The sequence below is a fragment of the Aulonocara sp. 'chitande type north' Nkhata Bay genome, linkage group LG10 (assembly GCF_057382095.1).
Source record: "Aulonocara sp. 'chitande type north' Nkhata Bay isolate Kocher_YH1m ecotype deep benthic linkage group LG10, A_spYH_male_GT1.1, whole genome shotgun sequence".
Classification (NCBI taxonomy): domain Eukaryota; kingdom Metazoa; phylum Chordata; class Actinopteri; order Cichliformes; family Cichlidae; genus Aulonocara; species Aulonocara sp. 'chitande type north' Nkhata Bay.
The window spans coordinates 29018769-29044144 of record NC_141353.1 but is presented as its reverse complement, the minus strand read 5'-3'; the positions used below and the strand labels follow the sequence as shown (position 1 = coordinate 29044144).

The following is a 25376-nucleotide window of genomic DNA, read 5'->3' as shown; positions in this document are numbered from 1 at the left end:
ATTTCAGTACAATAAACTCATTGTCACGTTCAAGAAACCAGTTTGATGATGTTCATGATGGCATGATGTGTTTTCCAGCTGGAAGCAGCCATCAGAAGGGATAAAGGGATGGACAGGGTCAGCAGCAATACTCGTGTAGACTGTGACATTAAAACAATTCTCAATTTGCACTAAGGTGCTTAAATTGTGCCAAGAAAATATCCCCCACACTATTACACCACCAGTAGCAGCCTGACCTATTGATTCAAGGCAGGATGGATCCAAGCTTTCATGTTGTTTACGCCAAAATCTGGCCCTACCATCTGAACGCTGCAGCAGAAATCAAGACTCATCAGACACGGTACATTTTTCCGGTCTTCTCTTGTCCAATTTTGGTGAGCCTGCGCGAACTGTATCTGAGTTTCCTGTTCTTAGCTGATAGGAGTGGCATGTGGAGTGGTTTCCTGCTGCTGTAGCCCATCTGCTTCAAGGTTTGACATGTGCATTTATAGTTCCCCTTCTTTATACACATACTGCATGTAAATGTCTGTTCTTACTTAATGACACTGGAAAATGCTATTGCAGTTATTGCTTGGAAACAGGAACCATCAAGGGAGGATGTCTTAACCAATATGAATATAGAATAGCATAATGCTATCTTGAGTAAAATGTATATGAGTATAATAAAAATAATTATTCACACTCAGACCAACTGTGAATAATTATTTAAGCCACTTAGCTCCGTTCAGTCCAATTCATTGAGAGCTATCGAGTGTCCTCTAGGTGAACTGCAACTAATTTCGGTGCACTGGGACTAATAATAAGTGAACATGATCTCCATACATCAGATCTGGTGCTGAGCAGCTTTCTATTTCTTCACATAGTTGTTGCATTCTCTCAAAAAACATTTTCTTCTCAAGTTTACTATCAAGCCAGCCCTTCACCCAAAGAGTAAACAGCAGCTGCAGTGGAAAACAGAGGCAGGGAAACACAGCTCCCACTGTGTTTATGCATTTAGCTGTGACACAGGTGCTAAAAGGAAGCCTGAGTGTCTACTCAGTACATGAGGAGAACATGCAAATCCCAAACTGCATAGTCTAATAACGTCCAAGCAGGTCATTATACAATACAACATACACGGCCTAAAGGGAAACAATAATATTTTTCATAGCCAAATTTTCAAATTATGAGGTCAAGTTATCCCTGCAAGGCTTCAAAGTACCCTAAATGCTCATTTTGCATCAAAAAGATCAACTTTTGGATCTTTATGATGCGATAGAGAGGTATCCTTGATATCGTCATTGTCAGGCTCAGAGTTCTGGCTGTATGCACAGCAGATCCACCTGCCTGCTGTTCAAACCTTCTGTTTTAAAGGGGTGGCCATGCAAAGGAAATCTGCCTAAAGGAAGTGTGGCCTAAAAGGGAGATGAGGTAAAACGCTTGTTTTATATTGTGGATGAAATAAGGTGCTGAACAAGGATTCTTTTATTAATGGTAATAATGCAAAACTACACTATTAGAATTCAGGGGTAAAATAACGTAGCTGGAAATAGGTGTAATAGCTCCACTTTGAGATTATGGTTTATTATAATCAAGCCCCCAATGAGAAAAGAACTACTTACCCCTTACATAAACAGGTGATTCAAACTTGTACATTGATTATGTAAATGCAGTTAACAGAAATAGGAGGAATAATAATCTCGGACATATTACACGATAGCTTGGATAATATCATTGTTTTCATCTGTAATAACGCTGACGTTTAATGTTATTTTTTATATATTATTACTATAGCGAACATGCAAAACTTTTCCTACAAAAGGTTTAAAAGGGGCTTGATGTGGTAGCAGTTACTGTGAGGCTGATCCTGTGTTGCAGGTGTTCTCACTTCAGCAGGTAGCAGACCTGGGCGACAGATGGGGAAGATTGACAGTTTGGATTAGTGTGAAATAATCTCACTGATGTGTGCACATCTGGTGGCCCTAATGGTGTAAGCAGCAAAAACACATACATTAACAACACGATAAAAAAATACATAGCATGGATATTTTCAAGTGATAAAAAAATAATTTTAATAAAAAATATTTGAAACAGCAGTGCACACGGGCCTAATGCAGTATTTTCACATTCTTCAGTTTGGAAAAGAAAACACGAATGCGATGTTTTGATGCAGGAACGAGAAGAGGCTCGAGTGGCACCTGCTTTATATTTATGACTGACGGGTACTAAAACTATTGCTATATATCTCAAAAATTGCCTCTAAAGTTGTTGCACTTATTGACATTGCTTAAAGATTTCACTCCACGCAGAGTGAAAGCATCACATCTGTGTCACAGGTGAGAGGAATAACCGCTGATTACACTTTAAGCATTTCAGCACTTTGCTGTTTATTTCATCATAAAAAGCCAGAACGACAGACAGAACCTTAGAGGTTAACTTTCCCTTCATGAAAGGAGTGTGACTTATAAAAGTAGATATGCATTTTTTAAAGTCACATAGAGGGAGGGGGCTGTTTGTCACCTGTCACACTCAGTTGTGTGCCTAAAACTAATTAATGCAGCATATGTGCCTCATTTGAAGAGAGCCCCAAAGGCAGGTTCAAGCCACTGAGTGCCAGCCTCTAATACAAATGCATCTATCTGTAACATACACACAAGCACTCGCAGTGAAGGTCTGTGAGCGACTTCGCTTGATCAAATAACACCACATTTCTTAAAAACAACGTTACCTTATTATCTGTATTGTTAACGTTTCTTCCTCAGTGGATCAGCTACATAGTGTCCATTGCTTAAAATCACTACAGCGTCCTTCAGTCTTAACACTTAAGCAATTCTTACTTTTACTTACTTAGAGTTAAAAAACAAAATAAACAACAAGAAAAAGATGTTCACCTGGATTTTGATAACCCACCAGAGATAAAATCCTCCACAGGTGAAGTGAAGTACATTAATCATCATATTAAGGTGTGATGTTCTGTCGGGAAACCCTGAGTCTTGGAAGTTATTTTGCCGTGTACCACACACCAAAACATTGTTGCAGACTGATCACGCCTCACCAGTCTGCAACGTCCCTTGAAGATCACGGTAAGGAGCCAAAGACACGTGCTCCTCGTTCTACTTGAAGCCCAAAAGAAATGATCTGCTGCCAACTCCTGGTTTAAGGACACCTGCAGGGATCTCACAACCATGCCACTGTTTTGCCAGGTGATCTCAACCACTCTCCAAACAACCGCTGCAACCGCTCTCAGACAGAATGATGAAGGTTTGCAAATATCTGCCGTCTGATTTAAAAATGCAGAGAGATTGCCAACACGTTGCAATCAGTCTGACTCACATTGCACCAATGAGAGCAACTCGCCTGCAATGTGCCTCTTTGCAATAGAGGACTTGATTCAACTGGTTTGTACCTATTCTTGATTTACTTGTGTAAGTCTGCACAGTCATGTGTGAACCACTGTTAAATGTATTACTTCACTGTGCGTGAAATAAAAGACTGTATACTACTTGTGCTGCTGCACTGGTTCTTTGCCATTCTGGTTCTTCTCAGACATTAATGTCAAAAGTAAGATGACATCCATTTATTAGTTTTCATACTACAAGTGCTCTTTAAAATACTGTAATTTTGTTACCATTTCTGATAGAGACAAAACTCACAGTTCCATAAAGAGGAGACGATGAGCTTTAGTCAGTGTATCACAATAGCACAAGGTCCTCACAAGGTCTGAGCTCAGACAGAAAGATTTTGCCACATGTGCTTCAGATTACCTTGCCTAACCATTCTGGGCTAGAGAGACAACTCAGATGGTTCCTGGAGGACGGGAATTATTATTTAATTTTACAGTGAAAATTACAAAAGTAAGTCCATTGAGCCTGTCTAAGTCTTGGTCAATAAATATTTGAACTGTTTTTCCTATTTAAACTCCTATGGAGTGAGAGTTAGGAGACAGCTTGTAAAGCCAGTTTGGAAATATGAATGTCTTTGGCATGTGGGAGGGAGTACCTGAGGAGAACCCACACTGGTACAGGTGCAAACTCAATCTAGAGAGATCCCAGCAGCACAGCTACGGTTACACTATACTTCTCAGGACAATCACATCTTGTTGACAGCACTTTGCCAGTTTCTTCTACATATACAGTCGTGATTTAAATACAGATAGACAATAATGTTGCAGTTCCACCAAAGGTCTTTCTCTTCCTATAACAGCTTGCATTTTGTGCAACACAACAGTCACGCTGAAATAGCTAAAACTATATCCTGTTTTAATGGCATTAAGTTGAGATGTGAAGCTTTAAGAGAGATCTTGTTAACATGACTTCTAAGCAGATATATGGAAGTTTTTCTCTGCCTGACATCAAAGATTGCATGTTTTCCAGAAGTCCATCTGTTCAGATCTGACTTTTAAAATAATTCTAATTACAAACCACATTATCAGTATCAGATCTTTTAAAAAAACATTTTTTTTTTTTTAGCAAAAACAATCATCAAACCAACGCTGTGCCAGTTAAAAACCTGCCACGGTGTCCCTTTCACCTACCAATATGTTAAGTAGTCAGTGATGTTGGCAGTGCCATCTGTGGCTTTGATAGTCAGTCAACCCAAGATCATCTGTGCGCGGCTGTCTGAGCTTTGCACCGACCTGTTCCTCATGTCAAAAGATTTGGAATTCTGCCAGAGTTTAATACACATGTCTGTCCAAATGATTTCCACGTTCACGACAAACGAACATACGTGGAGCCCGCGGATCAAACGCGCAGCAGACAGAAGCCGCTCTTTAAGGAAAAGAATTCCCACAGCTAGCTGCCGGATACTGTAGCGATCAAATTCTGAAGTCACAATCACTACATTTGTTGGACATCAGTACCAGAGTAATCTGGCACACCGTGTCCTTGTCATTTAATGAATGTCTTGTCTCTTTAATGACATTCAAATGTGACAGCTTAGTCCTTGGATTAAAGAGAAAAGTTATCTGGTTCACCTGCTGCAATCCCACTGTGAGCAGAGTGGCCATTATACTGCTGTATTCCTCTCCACTATTAGGTCTCTGAGCGCAGCTCAATTATCCCACTACTCTCACATGCTTGCTGACAGCCGTGTTGGCAGGTGTGTCCTTTCCAGACGTGCTCACCTCTCCGGATTGGAAATTAGTGAGTGCACCTAGCCATCAGCAAAAGCAACTGACATCCTCCACCAGCATGCCCTTTCATTAAGAGTGAGGAGATGGAAGTGAGATGAGAAGAAGAAATGCTGCTGGAACATCTAACAGCAAAAAGCTGCCTCTGAACTGTTGGCAGCTTTTGTGCATTTCTAAGAAACAAACTGCACGCGCAGAGTTGATTTACATCATGCAGGTTACATGATGAAAAGAAATCCTCCAGAAAGAAATGGACCGGTTTTTAAATGTGGCGTCCATGGGTGCAATTCTGGAAAATATATTGAAATAAATCAATTACTTTGCTCACTTTGAGGGAAAAAGTGGCCATGAAGGAGATGAATAAACCTCTTTTCATTATACACCCTCAGAAATGTGAATGAACCGCGAATATAATCATGTATGATTGTGTTTGGACTCTAAAATATGCATCAAGTTTGCTTCAAACCTGACTGAACTCCTCTGTTGTTTATGGAGCCGTTTCTTTTGCTCGAACAGAATTTTGGTTGGAGCTTTGAAATTGTTTGTGCTGTCCTGCAAAATGAGTTGGTATCACTTTAGTCAAGTCTTTATATAACTCTTTTTATAGTTTTTGTTTCACATGAGCGGCTCCAACTCTGCGGGTCTCACGAGTGAAATGACTTCTTACCACAACAACTTCGCAGAGCCAGAAGTGCAGCCGAGTTTATCCACATGCATAATAAAGTCAGTCATTATGTCTGAGTTTTTCCAGTTCCTGGCTCTCTCATTTCTCAGCTAAAGCTTAATTTATAAGAACAAAACGTTTCAACACCCACTTCTCCAGTCCACTGGTAGCTCATCTCAAAGCCTCTTCTGTTCTCTGCTGCATGTTTAATTTGTTCCCTCCTGCACTCCACGCCTCCTCCCCTGTACCTAGCCCATTTTACAGGGAAATGGACAATCTTGGGAAGAGCCTTCCAGTTCAGCAGTGTCTCGGCTTCCTTTCTCTTTCAGTCACGAAAAGCGGGACATCGCCATGGCAACTGCATTTGAGAGGTTGTAAGGAGTGAGGCGGTCAGTGCGGACAGAGTCAGAGGCTGTTAAAAAGCAGGGTCTGACTTGGTGTTACAAACTACGCCTGGAAATATGAGCATGAATTATCACTTTTTTTTTTATCGTGTTACTAGGAGTCACCAAAATTCTTGATTTTGGAGGGAGCGCTTGAAGGGAGCAACAAGTGCGTTTCACTTGGCTTTCTGAAGTGATTTAGCGATGCAAAGAAAGTGATTTAGCAGTGTTGACAATATTTGACAAACCTGTAAATTTGAGCATGCTGTGTGAGTCATGCAGGCCAGGTTCAGCTTATTTGTCCAGATGAAGTTATTCTTAACAAAAGCTCAAGTTGCAGCTGTTAGGCTAAAGGCTACGCCGACCAGATGCCAAGAAACTAAATATAGGACTCTTAGGACTCTCAGTAGTAGCACGTAAGTCAAACTTACACCCGAAACACGCATAAGCATGTTTGATGTTTAGCACGTGAAGGCAAAGAAAAAAAAACTTGAATTCCCTCGCTAACAGATTGGCAGATGTCTGTTTGATCACATGCTTCTTTATGTCACGTTCGTCCACGTGCGAAACTAAAAAAACATAACTGGTGGGGGAAAAAAGAATCACCATCCATCGGCCTTCAAGAGTACAGTCGCTGCATTTCTTTTTCTTTGTGTTAGCTTCCATCACACTCTGCTTAAATCTGCATAGCCTGTGGCTCCGTGGTGACTCGTAATTTTCCCCGCTGGATGTAGCGGAAGCTGCAAAAGACTGTGACAGGTTAATCTGCACTTGACCCAAGATGATGGCCTTCTCTGCTTCTCTGGATACAAGCCAGACTTTCTAAAACGGTCTGTCCTGCACTATAACAATTTGAGAACCAATAAAAAGGTGCAACGCTGTCTCAACACGAGGGACAAGACATATTCGTCCTGTGAAGTCCTACATAAAGAGGGGCTAGTCCTGCTCAGACAGAGCATAGCCTACCTGGCCCTACAACCTGCCTATAAATGTACAAAACTATCCTTGCCTTTTCCACGTTTCGGTTTTTGTATGCACACCTGCAACACGGGGTGTGTTTATGGCAATAAAGCAATGTGTCACTCATTTTTATTACTGGGGTCATAGAGGGGAGGTTGAGTGATTTTTGATGACAGATGAAGCAGAGAAATAAACAATGGCCAATAGGTACAGGTTGTGCAGTAGCTGCAGGCTCTGTGGACGCTCTAATTTCCTCCCTTTCTCGCAGTAACCTGGTGTCTCGTTTGCCAGCTGGATGCATTCACATAGCACTTCTCCACAAGTGTCTTACAATTCATCTCTCATTCACTCGCACGCAAACACACACACATGCAAACTATCAACAATGTGGAGCGTAAAAGACTAGTTCAACCTTTCATATATCCGTTTAGTGAAAAATATGAATGATATTCAGCATTGTAAATGCAGCTGAATGGGGCTTAATTATATCAAGCTTATCCAATTTTTCTTTCCTTTTTTTTTCAAAAGATGAAGCTGAGTTTACAGCTGCATCAGGCCTTGGTGAAATTTATCTTTTGATAAGTAAAGAGAAGAAAATTATGCAACAGCTAGACTACATTTGGCTGTTATTTAATACTAAGTGCAATAATCCTTTCTGTCATCGTTGTATTTTTACTCAGTTGTATATAGTATTTGTATTTGTATTCTATTTTTATCTTATTGTATATTTATTTTATTTTATTCTACTGTATATAGTATTTTATTTTATTCTATTCTGTACAGCTGTGTACTGTATTTATTCTTATTGTATTCTAATTTTTGCCTCATAACTTTTGCACTGTCCACTTCCTGCTGTGACAAAACAAATTTCCCACGTGTGGGACTAATAAAGGTTATCTTATCTTATCTTATCTTATTTCATTTCAATTTTATTATTTATAGCCTACTGTAACGCTGTCTCCTGGAGATTCATCGTCGCTGTTATTATCTGCATTTGCTGACTCATCAGTTTCTATAGTCACTGAAATTCACGTCATTTTAAAGCGAATCACTGTTTTCCGACGTGCATTGAAAATACATTGGACACCCACATGGGTGGTTAGCTAGCTAGCATTAATTAGCAAATTAAATCGGTCAGAGTTTTGAACTGTTGAAGAGTTGTAAGGTAGAAAAAACACAAGCAAGGGTTTAATTTGGGATTTTGCAGAGGCACAAAAAATGTGATCCTCAGGAGCATTCATCTGAACAAGACTAATATGGATACAACAAATACCTCCAGCTAAATGCTGAACTGGGCTAGTCTCATTGCAAAACACACAATGTCCTCGGTTTCACCTGGTTTTACCTTTAAAAATGAAAAAAATTATAATTTGACATATAACTTTTGTGTCTCTATATTTAGTATATACCAGCTCTTGAGGGGATCCTCAGACTCTTTCGCTCTGTTCACCAGCTAGCTGCTACAGTGTATTTTTAGAGCTTTTTTCCTTAAAAAAAAAACAAAAGAAACACTCTGCCTGCTGCTGCAGTGGGCAAGAGTGCTGAGAGTGAACCAAAAACAGTTACAGTTGCAGGTGTGACAGCTAAACAATGAACTGAAAGCTCTGCAAAGATGAGGGGAGCATTTTCAGGTGCTGTAAGCACCGCACAGCAGAATCGATGGTAAGCTTAAAGTTCTTTGGGAGATACAGAAGTAATGCTCAGCAGCAGCAACAGAAAACTTTTGTCATGCAATATGAATGCTACTAGTACATACCGGGCTTCCGATTTTAAATGGAGAGCCCCTGAGATATCTTCAAGGCATAAAAATACAGAGTCGGTTCAATTAAATTTTAAACAGTTTATTTATACAGTGCCAATTCAGATGCCTTCAAATGCCTAAAGTCACTTTAGGAAAGATAACCCTTGAGAACTTTGACAATCAGATAATCTCCTTCAAGCAGCACTTGGTGACTGGGGGAAAGAAGAACCCTGTTTTAACAGGAAGAGGAGGGAGTGAAGAACAAATGCTCATATCTAGCTCTAAATGTAAGCTTTATCAAAAAGGAAATTTTTAAACCTAATCTTAGAACTACAGAGGGTATCTTTCTCCTAAACTGGGAGCCGGTTCCACAGTGAAGAAGCCTTCTGTTCTGTCTTTGGAAACTCTGAGAACCTGCAGTCTGCGAGTGAATTTCTCTGGTCCAATAATAGCTGGGTTTTTTGCTCATTCCAGACCTTTATGTGAGAAGAATGATTTTAAATTCAATTCTACATTTGACAAAAAGCCAATATGGGTGAAATATGATCGTTCTGTCTAGTGCCCGTTAGCACTCTTGTGGCATGCTGGATCAGCCGAAGGCGTAAAGCGTGCCTCGCCACTTGGCTGCCATCTTGAAATGGCCCCTGCCATGTTTTTGGGCAATTATTTTGAAGCATTACCTAAATAAAGTTTAATTTTAACGGTCGCCTGGACATAAAAACTAGAGAATCAGCAGTGAAATCTGATTTAAAAACAAGTGATTAAACTTTAGGGGCGGCACAGTGGTGGTCTCACAGCTTGGGCTAGGTTAGTTAGCATGTTCTCCTTGTGCCTGTGTGGGTTCTCTCTGAGTGGGTTTATCCCACTGTCCACATACATACAGTACATGTTAGGGATCACTGGTGTTTCTAAAGTGGCCTTAGGTGTAAATGTGAGCATAAACTGTTGTTTATCCCTCTCACCCTCCCCATGACCCTGAGTTTGAGAGCTGTTTCTAGGACTTCACTTGTCTGGACAGAGACCTCAGCCCACTCAGTCCTCTCGCCTTTGCATGCAACAGCAGTGGTGGCATCTCCTTGGTACATTTATATATATACATATATTTCACTTGCTGACAAATATACTTAAAAACTTAACTTACATTAAAAAAAAGATTTTCGAGGTTAGGCAGGAATCCATGCAGATCATTTACAGGGTGGTTTCTTTTATTTCAGGCTTGTGAGAAGGAATAAATATTGGAGGAAACTTTTGACCTCTGCTTAAACTTAAAATTCATACACATTGATAATTTTAGACTCCTCTGTTCATTTATTTTAAATCAGAAAAATGACTAAATTGAAGCTGCTGAAGTGATTTTTAATGCTTAATGTAAAACTACCAGTAAACAAATCTTATATTAATGATGCACTACTGCAGTTAATTGCAAACATCTAAAAACTGACTGCGGTCTCGGATGAACATCTGGGGCAACCATTCAAAAACTCATAAATGTTAAAAACACATCTTTGAAAAAGGAGGACAAAGCATCTGTGGTCTCTTCAACACAAGTGTTCAGCATCATATAGAGGAAGCAGACCTCACTGCTGCTGAGAGAGGACACCAACGAGTCGGGAGGCTCTTCATCTTCCCCCAATCCCACCTGGAAAAATCTGACTACATCATGGTCACATTAGACAACATTTTACAAAAATATGTGAGATATCGCGATTAATGCAGAATGTTAAGCAATTATAGACCTTGATGTCAATGACTATGCATTCAGATGTGGCGAAATCCGACAGTCGGCCTACTTTTCACTAATTAAATCCATAACTGAAACATAAAAGAGCACCAGCTCTGATATAGATTAGCCTCTGCTTCCTTTGGGGTGTGCAATACATCAAAATAACAAACGATAGTAATTAAATTCGTCAAGTTCTCCCAGAAACGTTTAGAATTACAGCTAAAGGTGAAATTCCTTTTTTTCCCCCTGTATGTTGTAGGTTGTTACTTGGCACAAACCAATACAGGAAATCTGGTCATAACTCCCTTTGGGATATAAAGTTTGGATTAGTTCAACACAGAGTTCTGACCTTTCGACCCCTGACCCAACACTCATGAAAATTAAATCAATATTTTCCTGAAAACCTCCTGTCTGACAGCTGCTGGATTATCGACCACTACAGGCAAGAACGGATCTTTGAATGCCTCATCTAATATGGCTGCCTTTATGTAGGAAATCCCCTTCTTAATTTGAATACAGTTACTATAATATTCATACTGATACCGCTGCACTGATTCAACTTAACACTTCTTACAGTGAAAAACTCTTGAACCACAATTCATTCCATCATATAAGGAAACAGACTTTCTTGTCATTGTTTAGAAATGGTCTTGCGTGTTTAATCTCCAAGCTTCTGGAGGTCTTTCATTGAACATTGGCTGCTTCTTCACTTTTCAGTCCAGTCCTTGTAACAAGGCATTTTAACAGGAATGTTGTTCTTGTTTTTTAAGGCATTTAACATAATCATTCATGCAGAAGAATAGCACCACACTCAAGGAATTAACTTGTTTAGTCTTTAAACACAACAGATAACTCAGCAAAGAGCCAGTTTAACTTGTCTCTTTAAGCAATTTCAAACTTTGAGCCTATCCATCCATCCATCCATCCATCCATTCGCTTCCGCTTATCCTTTTCAGGGTCGCGGGGGGCGCTGGAGCCTATCCCAGCTGTCATAGGGCGAAAGGCGGGGTACACCCTGGACAGGTCGCCAGTCTGTCGCAGGGCTAACACACAGGGACAGACAACCATTCACACTCACATTCACTCGCACATTCACACCTAGTGACAATTTGGATTATCCAATTAACCTATCCCCACAAGCTGCATGTCTTTGGACTGTGGGAGGAAGCCGGAGTACCCGGAGAGAACCCACGCAAACACGGGGAGAACATGCAAACTCCACACAGAAAGACCCCGGCCTGATGGTGGAATTGAACTCAGGACCTTCTTGCTGTGAGGCAACAGTGCTAACCACCGTGCCACCGTGCTGCACTTTGAGCCTAAAATAACAAAAACACATTTTTTCTAGCGCTGTCAGCGCTAATCTTGTTAAAATGACATTAACGCCATAACCGCATTAAATCTCCGTTAGCGAGTTATCGCGGATCGCCCCGTGCGTGGGACTGCACAGTATCAGCGCGGTTAGCTCGTTAAAGCGTTAGGGCCGTGCATCCCCACACACGGGGCGATCTGCGCTAACTCGCTAACAAAATTTGCTGCCTTAATGTGGTTAACGTCATTTTAGCAAGATTAACGCTGACAGCATTAATTTGTTTGCATTCTTTTGTAGAATCTATGCAAAAGGCCAAAGACAACAGAGTTTGGCAGGCATAAATCAGCACCAACAAGTTGATTCCCAAATAAATATTAGCTGAAATATTGTCATAATCCCAGCATGGCGTGCAGTGTGTTGTTAAACAAAATCTGAGGAAACTTGGCAAGCTATCTACTGCAGACAAACAGCATCTGAAAGTTATTCCCGTTAAAAATAGGGAATACATCAAAGAAAGACCTGACACAGGATGTAAGAGATGCATCTGGCTCTTCAGCTGATCCATCTCCGTTTCACTGAAGCCATCAGAAAATGTCTCAGTGGAAGGGAGCCTGTCAAGAAGCCATTCTTAGGAAAAAAAAAACAGGCAGAAAAGGCTGAGGGATGCCAGTTTACAGAAGACATGGAGTGAAAATCAGTGGCATTGGAGTGATGAACCCAAATTGGAAATTTCTGGTTCAAACTGACATTACATATGGAAGTGGTCAGGAGAGAGGTTAGAGATGGCTGTGAGTGTCTACAGCCATCTGGGAAACACGCTGGAGGCTCTGTCATAGTCTGGTGGAGGAGATCTTGTCAAAACGGATGGAATTGTGAATGCATAAAAGTACCGTCAGATTTTGATACACTGTGCAACACCATCTGGAAAGTGTCTCAGCGGGAGCCACGTCTTTTTTCTGCCAGACAATGATCCCAAACAAAGAAGACTGGAAAACTATTCCTGGTGGTCATACCAAATATTGACTTTCATGCTTGTGTAAAGAAATAAGCAGTGAGTCAAGACTTTTGCACAGTACTGTATGTGTTTCATACAAATATGCTGTTGAAAACAGAAAAGAAATGTTGGTTTGACAACATTTTAACAGCTGTTTGTCTTATTGACTCATTTTCAGTTTGACTGAAACCATCATAAAATTATTCAACAAAATTAATTACCATAAACAGGTCAGCAGAGGCCTGCTGCTCTTTTTTTTGTTCTTCAGCCCTCTAAGATGGTCATTAGAAGTCTGTGAAGTGCGATTCAAATTTCTGCAAAACGAACACATGCTTAACAGAAAGCTCGTGATAACGCCTTCATGAATTTGGTCCCACAAATTATGAAACTGGAGGCACGAAATTATGAAAAAAGGCTGCAAATTAGGTGAAATTGGAAAATGATGTGTATCATCTTCATTCAAGTAAATGAAAACAACTAAATTAGGTCTATTTTTGCCCCAACACACAGCATCATCTAATGTTGCAGATATAATCAGCCCTGGCCTCAGTGTGGGTGATATTCCTCTGTGGCACCTTCAGGGAAACACTGTAATTGGTTAGTTGGTGAAACCATTTTGCAAGTGCAGCTGAAGTAAGAAGAATTAGAAGGGTTTTTATATATATTTGACAGCATAACTGCAATTAAAGTAAAATGCAGCCTGACTGGTACCTGCTTCAGTATGGCCAACATAAACCTGACACACAGCACAAAGCTGACATTTCCAGGCTGGGCAGCCTGGCACAATAATGTCTGTTGTGTAACAGTAAAAGCAGGCATGCTGCAAAGACAAATATACAAGTTAAAAAAAAAAGAGAGAGCAAGAGAGACATAAGGAGGAAAGTAGAGATACCAACCATGAGCTGCAGGTTCAGTGCTGGGCGCAGTGTCTGAGCACACAAGGAGAGGACATGGCAGTTGTGGAGGGAGGTGTGGAACAGGAGGAACAGCATGCAAATAAAGAAGAATTGGGGTGGGGGAGGCAGGGAGGGAGCAGGGCAGGGGGAGAAAACAAATGACACCCATAAGCAAGCATTCAGAAGACCAGAACATGACAAAAGACATAAGACTTAAGGGAAATCAAAGGGAACCAAAGGCAGTGCAGAGATAAACACGGGCTTGCATTCACACACAAAAATACACTTTGCACTGCACACACTGGACGTTCGACTCAGAGGGGAGTGTGGCTACTGCTCGAGGAGATATGGAAGAGACTATTATCGTGTGCTGTTGGCATCTTTGGTGTGCAGAAATGAAAGACTATCGAGGGGAAATAATTGTGCAGCCGTCTTGATGTATCAGTTTGTGACTTGGAAAACATTTCACCAGCACTTTATGAAGGCAATGTTTCATATGGCAAATAGTTAAGTAAAGCAGAAACAAAGTAACAGAATTCATTGCTGAAATAACTCTGCATTGAATGAGATACAGCAGCCAAATTATCACCAGCCAACTCTTATCACTTTAGGCTTTTTCAACACCAGGTTTTAAATTTAAATGCACTTTCCTGTAGTTGGTATTCGTGAGAGTGGCGACCTTACATTTTAGCTCCACTACTAGTAAATCCAGCTAAAATGATCTTGACCGGGACTGTGTAAAACTTGGACTGATGAGTGTCAGCTTGCAGTTTTTTTCTTCTTTTTGTGGAAAACGCTACATAAATCATCAGCTGCTGCACATCCTTGAGTCTGCCGTCAGAGGATTTCAGATGCTGTTAGATAAACTGACAAGCGCTGTCTCAATAGATGTTACACCTGCCCTGCTGTGCAGCGTTTGCTATCAAGCATGACTACTTCACCATTTTGTTCAGCAGCACTGTAGCTCGAGAGGAAAAAACGTTATCAAATTTGAACATTATCTGCATTATCCAACTTCGAAAAATGTGGTGGCATCATGGTAACTAATAGAATTTCACAGGAAAATTATATTTACAGTGTATATTATGCGTAGCTCTTGGTTAAGTAAATACAGACATTTCACATGGCTTATTAAGTTTAGTTGATAGCTGGAGATTTATAATATTTCAATGACTTAAGCCATTTGAGATCCATCAACTCAGTGCATTTAGCAACGCTGGCTGCTTTGATTAGGTTGCTTTTACATTAGACCAATGTGTAAAACAGAGACAAATCACAGCCAAAGCTGGTGTAGCTTCAATGCACACAGCAGACTGCTACACCCCACTGTATAATTGGTGAGACGAAAACAAACAGTTCACTCTCATTTAAACTACCAGTTACATGTCTTTAACTATGTCAACTGCAGTGTGTTTTAAAAGGTTCAGTGTGTTACATTTGAGAAGATTTGTAGTCTTACTCATATATTATTTTTGGGTTTTGATTTCAGAACGTACCCCTAACATCTTCTCTATGTCTAACATACTACATGTGGACCATTTGTAGAGAGCATCCTGAGACACTGGCCGTTTATAATAATCAATGAAATTATGTGCATTCTGTGTCTCACTTCGACTATAGAGGTCCATCGCAGGTGTAGCCAATCAAAAGATAAGTTCTACTCCGTATCCGCTCTGCGAATGATCCGCATATGAAGTGCTCGTGTGGTGGAAGTAACCCTACAATAAAGTTTAGGCCCTCCTTGACTATGAAAAGCCGATTATTCTGAAGCAGGACAGTTTTGTTCCCGTGTGTCACTTCCAATTCTTTGGTCTTTTCTCTCTGCAGGGACATGTGACAGGGCCTGTAAGGCGTTGATACAGATAGATGTTATTGCAAGTTAGAGATTTGTGCTCGGTGCTAATGTGCAGGGAACAATAGACCAATGCCACACCTCACCTCTGCTGCCAGAAGCTATGATACAGGGAGCAATTTCACAAGGTGAGTCCGTCTTAGAGTTACTGAAGTCTCAAAGGATCCGTTCTCCTTGAGTAGTTGAGACATGTCAGTGCTAAATAACGCCCTGGGCCAGGGATTAGACTGACAATGCATATTTGGTGAAGTTACAGCCCTTAGTATGAGCCACAGAAGTGACCAAAATAGTGCTTTTTTGCAATTGGATGCTGTATATAGAGAAATTCTTTGAGCCAGATTAGTAAGGTAGACTGTTAAATGTGGATGTGCATTACCCAGCTATCTCATTTTGTGCCGCAAACAAACAAACGAAAGCGTAAAATCCCCACACAATAAACTTGCTTGATCCTGATTACAGAATCCTGTCATACCAAAAGGATGCTGTATTAGTTCTGAAGTGACAATTAGGTTTACACTGTTATATGTTGACAGAATGACACTGCTTTCCACAGGAATTAGGAGGTATAAAACAATACCCTGGCGTAAATATGACAAGCAGGATCCTATTTCACTAATTGTGAGTGTTTGGGCAGTGGTATTTACAGTTGCACAATAGTTATTTTGATGTTGTCTGAGTTCCAAAAGGATTGTTGACAAGTATTAGCAGACCTTAGAAAAGTCTTTCACGAAGCAAGTCGTGCTACTTGGCAGTTTTTTCAGGCTAACAAGGCCAAGCTCCTATCTGGATAATGGAAAGAGACAAGTACACGATCAGCAGTCACATTTGATCAAATTTGTTTTAAAAGTGGTGGCTGTGCTCAAAAATGAATTTGAAAATCTTTTTTGAATTGCAGTCACCACATTGCGTCTGTATTTACGGCTCAGTCAGGAGTGTCTGCATTATCAGCAACAGCGTCTGTTCGTCTCGCCAGAGCAGTGAACAAATATCATGCTTATCACATTATGTATAGTGTTGTAGGGGCAAAAAACCCTGTAAACTTACACATTACATGCTCTGATATTTATGGTGTTTGAGTCACATTCACATGGAGATAGGTAAAAGTTTAAATAGCTTAGTGTGTGTAAGTATTATTGCAGGGTGTTTTTTGTTTGTTTTTTTATAAAAATGCAGTGCAAATCTCTGTGGAAATGCTGGCATCTAAAAATAGGCATGAAGAAGGTCTGAAAAATGCTCATTTTAGGTAAAATGTCATACAGGTAGACAGCTGCAAAAATCTCTGGTAGTGGAAAATGTTGGCAATCTTAAGACATGGTTATTTTCAGGGACCAGTGAGTTTATTTTATTTAGCAAAAACAGGCGACTGAGAAGCAGAGGACATAAGCTGATTCAAACTTTTTCCAGAATCAGTCTGTTGTTGGTAAAGACTCAGGTTTAAATGCCTGATGCCTCGTACTCTGATCATCTCCGGTGGCTTCTGGAACACCTTTTTAGACTCTGGTAAATGTCGCAGAAGCATTTTTGCTGACTGTTGGTGAAGAAATTCAAAATCCAAATCCAGGCTCTGACGCAGAGAAGAAAGACAGCATAAATGAACCTACATATTTACTATGATAGTGAGTGAAGATGCATGTCTCCTAACAGCTGACTGTTGCATTCTTCCATCCAGCAACACATTTGACTCAAGTGTCTCCTAGTTTGTCTCTTTTAAAGCCAACAGGGAGGACAGATTTGTCCTTAGGATCTTTTAAATGGCATATCTCAGCCTTACAGCGTCTCTCTCACAGCAGTCTATTTGGTAAATGTTCTACATGGCTGCAGCCCCCAGAAGCAGGGAGTAATTTTCTATTTAAGGTTTCTGTATTTATGGTGGTGACTACACCTGTTATGAACAGTTTCTTAACAATAAAACCAAATCAAATGTCACACTACGCTGACTTTTCATTTCTTTAAAAAAATGTTTATGAGGACCAGAAGGTGGAGGCAGGTCTGCTGTACTATTATCTGCCTTATATTTTCCTAAAACAGAAAGAAACAAGGAGTTGTAGAATATGATCCCATTTTTTTAATTGACTGGTGACACTTCATGAGTCTATGAGAGAGCACGGGGGGAAAAGTATTTGTATAGTAGGAGGAAATAGGGAAATGACTGGCTCGACTATTTTGATTTTATACATTCCAGTATAATAGCAACAGCAGCAGATCAGAGCACATCTTATGAAGGGTTAGATCAAAAGATGATAATAGCCTCTTTTCAAAACATCTCTGCCACCGGAGAAGAGATTTATGCACTGGTGTTCACTGGCATCCAAATGTAAAATGAAGCCTGTGTCGCTGCAAGCCTCAGTCAACAGAAAGGCAGCCTGACCTGCTAACCCTCATTACACTGTGGGTGGTAACCATGTGGGACCATTCAGTATGTCTGCTGCAGAGTGATTGCCTGTACATTTTTGAACAGCCTCTCTTTCCAGCAGCCCTCTTTCACCATCTCTAGCTTCAGGTCAACTGAGACATCGGCATTGTCCTCGCTGACATTCAGAGACATGGTGAGGACATGGCTTCATGACTAGTTGTCATGATTCCCACAAGCCCTTTGGTGACGACTTACTGTGACACGAAATCCAGCTCAACATGCAGAGATAACTGCGTGCCAATCATAATTATATTGGTAGAAATGCATTAGGGGGAACCCTGCAGTACAGAAAAATGCCAACATGCTGCTGGGTGTCCCCGCTGGCTGTTAGATTACTTTTTTGTTGGATCCACTGACCTGGCTTCTCTACTCTGGCTTTAGTTTGTGATTTCCTATATTTCCCAGACTTTTCCGTCCCCCGTGGAGCGCTGCTGATAGAGAAACTTGTATCTCTTTCTTTTCAACAAAAGATTTTGCTCTGTAATAACAGTTGAATGCTGGAGAACAACGGAAAATCCAGGAGGAAATTCTTTTCAAAGTCAGTTTGAGGTGCAATCGTATTATAGTGATCTTTATTATTTATTTTTTTACATTTCTGGTCACTTGTTTTTTCTTCTTCTTGGAACAGACACAAATTTAACCCAGTAGTGAAAGTGCATTACAATAAATGTTTTTAGGGATAAACCTTTCTCACTCACTATGTGCTAACAGACCTCTCTGCATTGAATCACACTTGTTATTGATCTCTGTCTCTCTTCCACAGCATGTCTTTATTCTGTCTTCCTTCTCTCACCCCAACCGGTCGCAGCAGATGGCCCCGCCCCTCCCTGAGCCTGGTTCTGCCGGAGGTTTCTTCCTGTTAAAAGGGAGTTTTTCCTTCCCACTGTCACCAAAGTGCTTGCTCATAGGGGGTCATATGATTGTTAGTTTTTTTTCTCTCTATGTATTATTGTAGTATTATTGAATTCTAGCATGATATGGGCTACGCAGACAGTAAGTAGTTTGCAGGTCTGAAAAGTGAGGCTAATGTTCGAATGCCTTAAACCTGCTTTTTGTTTGAAATGGCAACTGGGGGCTTTGTTTGTAATTTGAACCACAACTTCCTGTCCTTTAGTCTCTGGTAAATGCCAGTCTGATCTGTCCTCAGTAAAGGCTTCTCATGAGTTTATGGGATCAATATTTAGGTAAAAACCAGTTCATTTACCATTTAAGTTTAGTCTCGCTGCAGTGGCTTATCCTCCATTCTCCATTACCCTCTTCCGTCACACTAACCCTCCTTCACTTCATCCATGAATCTTCTCTAAGTAAGTTTAACAAAAAAAAAAAAAAAAAAAAAAAAAAGGATAGGTTTTAAACATCTCTTCAGTCTTTATTGGTTTTATAATGGTTAATGAAGGTTTTTTTTATGGCGAGGTAATTCTATGGAGAGAAGATGGGTCAGCACAAGTAGCCTCTAACCAGAGAAGCATGGAGACATGATGCAACAAAAATGCAACCAGACAGAAAAATCCCTGGGAGATGTTAAAGTCTGCCTTGTGCTCCCAATGGCCAATTCACACCAGCTGCGGCAGCCTATTGAGCTTCAGGCACATAGACAGACATGACCATTTGTTTCGGCATTGTTAACAGTTAATTGGTTCATACATTCACAATAAAGTATTGGTTGTAATGAAAAAAAAAAAAAAAAAAAAAAGTAAGTTTACTTTGTAAATTATGGTCATTCCAAGTTTTACAAAGCATGATGATTCAGGATACGCTCTATGGCTAAAAACGAGTGATTGACAGGCCATTCAGTTAGATCTGCCCCTCTCTTGACATCTCGTTTCACATACCTATGTCCATGTACTGTACGTTATAGCACGGCTATAGATTCTGGATTAAAAAACCCAGGTGCTTCGGTCCAATACTGTTAGACAAAAACCACTAATTCAGTAATAGAAATACAGGATTTATTGACATAATTCGTGCATTTATTTTAGGAGCTGCAATATGAAAGGTTGCAAAACTGTGTTTGCTGGTGATACTTTTCAGATATTGTGGCAACCTGATTACCTCCTGGCCCTGCTTTACAACCTTCATCTCCTTGTGGTCACTATAAAATGCAGTAATACCTCTAAAAGACAATATACTCTCGCATTAAGAAGCCATGTTGGGCTCCTGACTGCTGTTTTCAATGATACTGAGCACTATAATTCCACTGAGGCGCTCTGATATCACATGACGTCAATTATTGTGTTGCTATTGACCTTAATCAAATTAGTTATAGCTGGCTGGCTCCAATTTGAAAATGGATAGGAACTCAAACTGAACAAAGTGGTAACAATACCACACATTAGTATGTGACAGTGCATTACTATGTAAGGATGTGTTAGTGGTTAGGATAGATGGTGTCACATCTAAATTCATAAAATTTCTAAGTCACTTCACCAGATGGTGTTTATGTATTTTAAGGCCCTGACAAATGTAATGAATGTTTGTTTCCTTTCCCTCCCCGTGCCGGTGTTGTTGTATGTTCTGTTTATAGTGTGGGTTAAATGAATTGGTTGTCAGCGCCGTTTACGGTCTTTCATCAATTAAAAATAATGCTACCCTGCCGCCTGATTGTTTTATTTGCAGTAGGTACACATTTATTATGCATATTTCTCATTCCTGGCTTAGGAACAATTATTCATTTGTCGCTGTATCGAATTAGGCAAAGATTAGCTGTAGTTTGTTGATGGGAGACATCATAATGTTGAATAAAGCAGCGCATTTGTGGTTTTAAGGTCAGTTTTCATCTCTCTTGGCCGTGACTATTATTATGAACCTAATGCACCCGAGGAAAGTGTGAAAGTTACTTTTCAAGTAAAAACTTTCTTCTGCCCTGACACTGACAATAAGAATACAACTAGCTAAGCATTAGAGAAAATAAGTTAGGTTACTGAAAAAGAAGAAGCAGTTCTTGAAAAGGGTTTAATAAGTATAAAAAATGACATGTGACTACTATATCCTAATTGCAGGAGTTGGTCAGCAAGATATCTCCATTTAGAAATTTATTTAGTGGTGAAAACAGTAATTTAGTCATTTTCCCATGTCACTTTCTAAACCCTGCCAAGCACTTAAAAGCCATGTGGTGGGACTCTAACAGATTTTTTAAAGTTCTCTTTTCTGTCCTTCTAATGGGAAATTGCTAAAAAAAAAATAAAAAAATCCAATCCCACTCTGATAGATTCATTTGGCAGTGGGTCTCTGATCTGTGCGGCACACTGTGGGTAAATGAAATCAACTGGCAGAGCGTATTATGGCCATATGAGTCTGCTGCCTTCAATCTATATACACAGTAATAATGGAATGCCCCTGATAGTTGAAAGCAAAGAGAGGACATCTGGCAGAAACTATAAGTGGGTTGTTTCAACCTGAAAATATTGGCCCTGCCGACGTGAGGTTGGCTTTATCAGGTGAAGCCCACGCATCTCAACGTAAGTTCTGCTCACCGGGGACTGAAATAACTTGCCAATATACTGTACAGAGATTTTTTTGTTGTTGTTTTTTTACTGCAGAGACAGTCAATGATCATAATTCTTTTTCAGTGAGAGTCTGTTTAGGGTGTGATTTTCTCCAGACATTCTTTCTTCTTATTAAGAGGTGGCATTAAAGTGGAAGGCAAAATGAGAACTAGAATCATGTACACACCCATAAATACCCAACATGATGCGATCACAGCTGAGCCTGCTTTTGTTAAGAGTCTAAGGTAACAGTGAAAGCTCCCTTTATTCTCTCTCGTAGATGCACCTGCACCATAAATGTTATATTTATTTATAAATTGTATAAAAACTGTATATAGTTTTCATAATAAGCATGCATAACCTTTCTTAATTTTATAGTTCAATACATTCACTTTCTCTTAGGCTGCCTTCCATGATCCACTGAGTGTTTCTTCTTCACTCACCTCTTTTCACTCTGTATTAGCCCTTTTCCAGCCTGTTCCTACTCCCCTCAGCTCGACTCAGTTTTAGAGTTTTCAGAAGGTGGTTGTAACCTGTCCCGTGTACTTTTTTACTACCTACTCGGCCAGGGTCCCAAGCCATCTGAGTCAGTCTGAAAGTGTAACATCACCAGACTGTATGCCACCAATTGGCCAGCCAGTGGCATCACTTGATGGCTCATGAGAGTGACTCCTTGAAAATCAAAATCTCAATTTATGAAGCCCAACATTGTGGTCCATGGACTGAGCAGCGGGTATACAATCGCCTCGACATCCTCCCTTGTTGTGATGCACTTGTGTTGCATACAAATGACGTCACGAGACTTTCTGTTGCGTTGCTGTAATGACTCCAAACCGCGTATGTGATACTCAGTTGTAATGGAAAATGACCGAAACTGAAACAACCGAAAGTAGACTTGAGTTTAGCCAAGCAGGTATTTTGTGTTTATACATCACTTTGCATTTAATCATTGGTTATTACTCATCTTTGGCTCTCTTCCACAGTGTGCCTTTTCTCCCCCCAATCATCCCCGACTGATTAAGATGACTTCCCCTCCCTGAACCTGGTTCTGCTGAATGTTGCTACCTGTCAAAGGCAGTCGCCAAAGTGCCTGCTCACATCGGGGGTCATCTGACTAGTGAAAATAAATTGGAATTGAATTATAAAAATCTTACCCAGCATATTGACTATTTTGAAAATTGCTGTATTTTCTCCAAGATGAAAAATGAAATGCATTTTGCTGTTTAATAAATTTATAGTTTTCAAAGAGTTATACATTAGTTTAATACAACTTTGATCTTGACTGTGTAGTTTTGCCAATCAATATCATATCTCTCAATAATTTCTTATTCAAGAGGATAAGACACAAAAAAAATCAGGCAATCAAACTGGTTGTCAACATGCAAACAGTCAACCAAAAAAAACAAACCCAAACCCTTAAATGATCCCAGTGCAACAAAAGCAGATATTTGATGTTTCCTTATTACCCTTCCTTGTATCAAGTAAGTTCACCTGGAGATCAATAAGTGACCTGATTTAAAGCAAAACGATTGCGATAAGCATTATGTAGTCCATGCAATCACCACACAGGTTGCTGTCAGACGAATCACCAAAATGTCCCCACTGTGACGTTTGTATGTTCTTCCCATTTCTGCCAGGCTTCTCCGATTTCTTCCCGCACATGCACCCAATGTCAGTGATGGGAATAACGGTGTTACAAGAAACGGCGTTACTAATGGCGTTACTTTTTTCAGTAATGAGTAATCTAACTAATTACTATTCCTATCGTTACAACGCCGTTACTGTTACTAACAAGAAAATGCCGTGCGGTCACGTTACTATTTTTCAACAAACAGACGGTTGAAGCTGTCTTCAGCTTACCGCATCAGTTGCACGGAAGTAGCTGTAAGTAATCTGGGTGCTACAGCTTTAAGCAGCTGCGTGAGCTCCCGCGGACGGCAATCACTTTCTGGTAGATGATCACTTTTTGGCACAACACCTGGGGCAAAACAATCGCATGAGTGCTGCTGTTTGACTGAGGAAGAATAAAGTAGTCGTGGTAAGCCAATCACATGACCACTTTAAGATGACAAAGCAACAAGTTGATATATACCAGTTTTTAATTGTGTTGATAGGCCACGTAAAACCAGAGTCATGATAAACAATATATACGCCTGTTTTTCCTCAATAGTTTCGTCATGTTTACTGTCTAAGGACAGCGCTAGCAAGCACTCTCTGCTTATGAGCAAAAAAAACCAAAAAACAAAACAAAACAAAACCCCGCCCTTTCGTGTTGGTGGAAAAATGCACCATGTCAACCAATCAAAAAATGATATGGCAACATGACATTTGGTTGTTTAGGAAGAGGGGGAAGTTTTAGGACTGACAGCGAGAGACAGAGAGAGAGACAGCAGAAAAAGAGAGAGAGCGAGTTTTGAGATGTGAGAGATTTGTGATGTTTAGTGTGTTTGGAGTGTGTAGTTAATGTGTTGTGTTGTGTAGTTAGTGTTGTGGATAGTTTTGTGTTGTGTGTCCGAACAATGAGGCGACTGCTGTCTCCAGGTAGAAACAGGAGTGATACACCTGCTGCTGTCAGACCTGCAGGTATCAGACTGTGATGTTCTCCTTTATAGTGGACAGAAATATTTGGAGTGGCACAAATAATTTGTGTGACATCTTATTGAATGCAGAACAGCTGATTGTTCTGTAAATAGTTTGAAATGGTTATTTAAAAAAGGGGTAAAAGGTAAATGGCTGCAAATAACTTTGTTGTTTGCAAAACTTGTGCATATAATTTTAAAATTGTCAATTAATATTTGCATTTAAAGTTATGAAATGTGATTCATTGAACATATTTGTGGTTGTTACAGTAAAAAATAACTTTTTTCTAATTGGATTTTATGTTTTTTGTCTGATTTTAGATCAATTGTGTTAATACAGTATGTCAAAATAAAAACATAACTGTAAATTCAGACACGTGAGGTTGTGCTGAAAACAATGATACCAAATAAGGCAAAGTAAATAGTTTTTAAAGGTGAAATGTAGAGGAAACATCAAAAGTGGTTAAAATGGCCAATTATACCCTGGACCCCAGAGGGTTAAACATTTTTTTTTAAAGTAACACCATAGTTACTTTTCAAGTAATTAATTACTTTTAGAATCTTGTAACTCAGTTACTAACTCAGTTACTTTTTTGAAGAAGTAATTTATTACTTTTTCAAAGTAACTTGCCCAACACTGCCCAAGGTTAACTGGTGACTTTAAATAGGCCATAGGTGTGAATCTGAGGGTGAATGGTCTGGTTTACCCCTGCAAAAGCACAGAAACCTATCCAGAGTGTACCGTGACTCTTGCCCACAGCTGGGAGACAGCTGGGACTGGCTTCAGCCCTACTGTGATTCCTCCTTGCCATTGGGAGACTTCTAATCAGTCACAAATTCGCGAGATGTCCCTTAACATACAGCCACAGTCTTTACAAATTACCGTCAGTGGCATGAGCTCTAAAGTCAGCATCACAGAGTTAATGATGTTCTTCAAGATGCTCGTTTTGAAGAAACAAGAAAGCATGGCTACATCCAGCTGTCGTTTTAGCATGACTGATCCGAACTGAGCAAAGATGCAATTAAGGGCCTGGGTTACTACTTTTTTTAATTCACTGACTAATTTGCTCATTTTGTGCAAGCAGAGGTTGCAAAATATTTTTTTACGGTTCTTATTATTTACCTTTAAAGTAAATCTATTATTCACAGCAGGAGCATAATTATTTTGCAAAGCAGCACAGATCTCACTTTGAATCAGTCAGGACTGCTATAATCAGAACAGGCCAGAGCAGACTCCACACTCCTTGATCTGAGGCAAAGGAGC

At 40.0% G+C, this 25376-nt stretch overlaps 1 protein-coding gene across 6 annotated transcripts in view; it reads right to left on the bottom strand.

Annotated features, from left to right (window-relative positions):
• The window catches only part of cadm1a (cell adhesion molecule 1a), a 479728-nt gene that overhangs the window by 28989 nt on the left and 425363 nt on the right, over positions 1-25376 (bottom strand). For 4 of the 6 annotated variants that reach the window (XM_086309422.1, XM_086309421.1, XM_086309424.1 and 1 more), the window contains one exon: positions 13784-13816. The exons of the other annotated variants lie outside the window; for them this stretch is intronic. In XM_086309422.1, coding sequence (XP_086165548.1) covers positions 13784-13816 — 33 coding nt within the window. The remainder of the gene's footprint in view (positions 1-13783; positions 13817-25376) is intronic. 6 annotated transcript variants of the gene reach the window in all.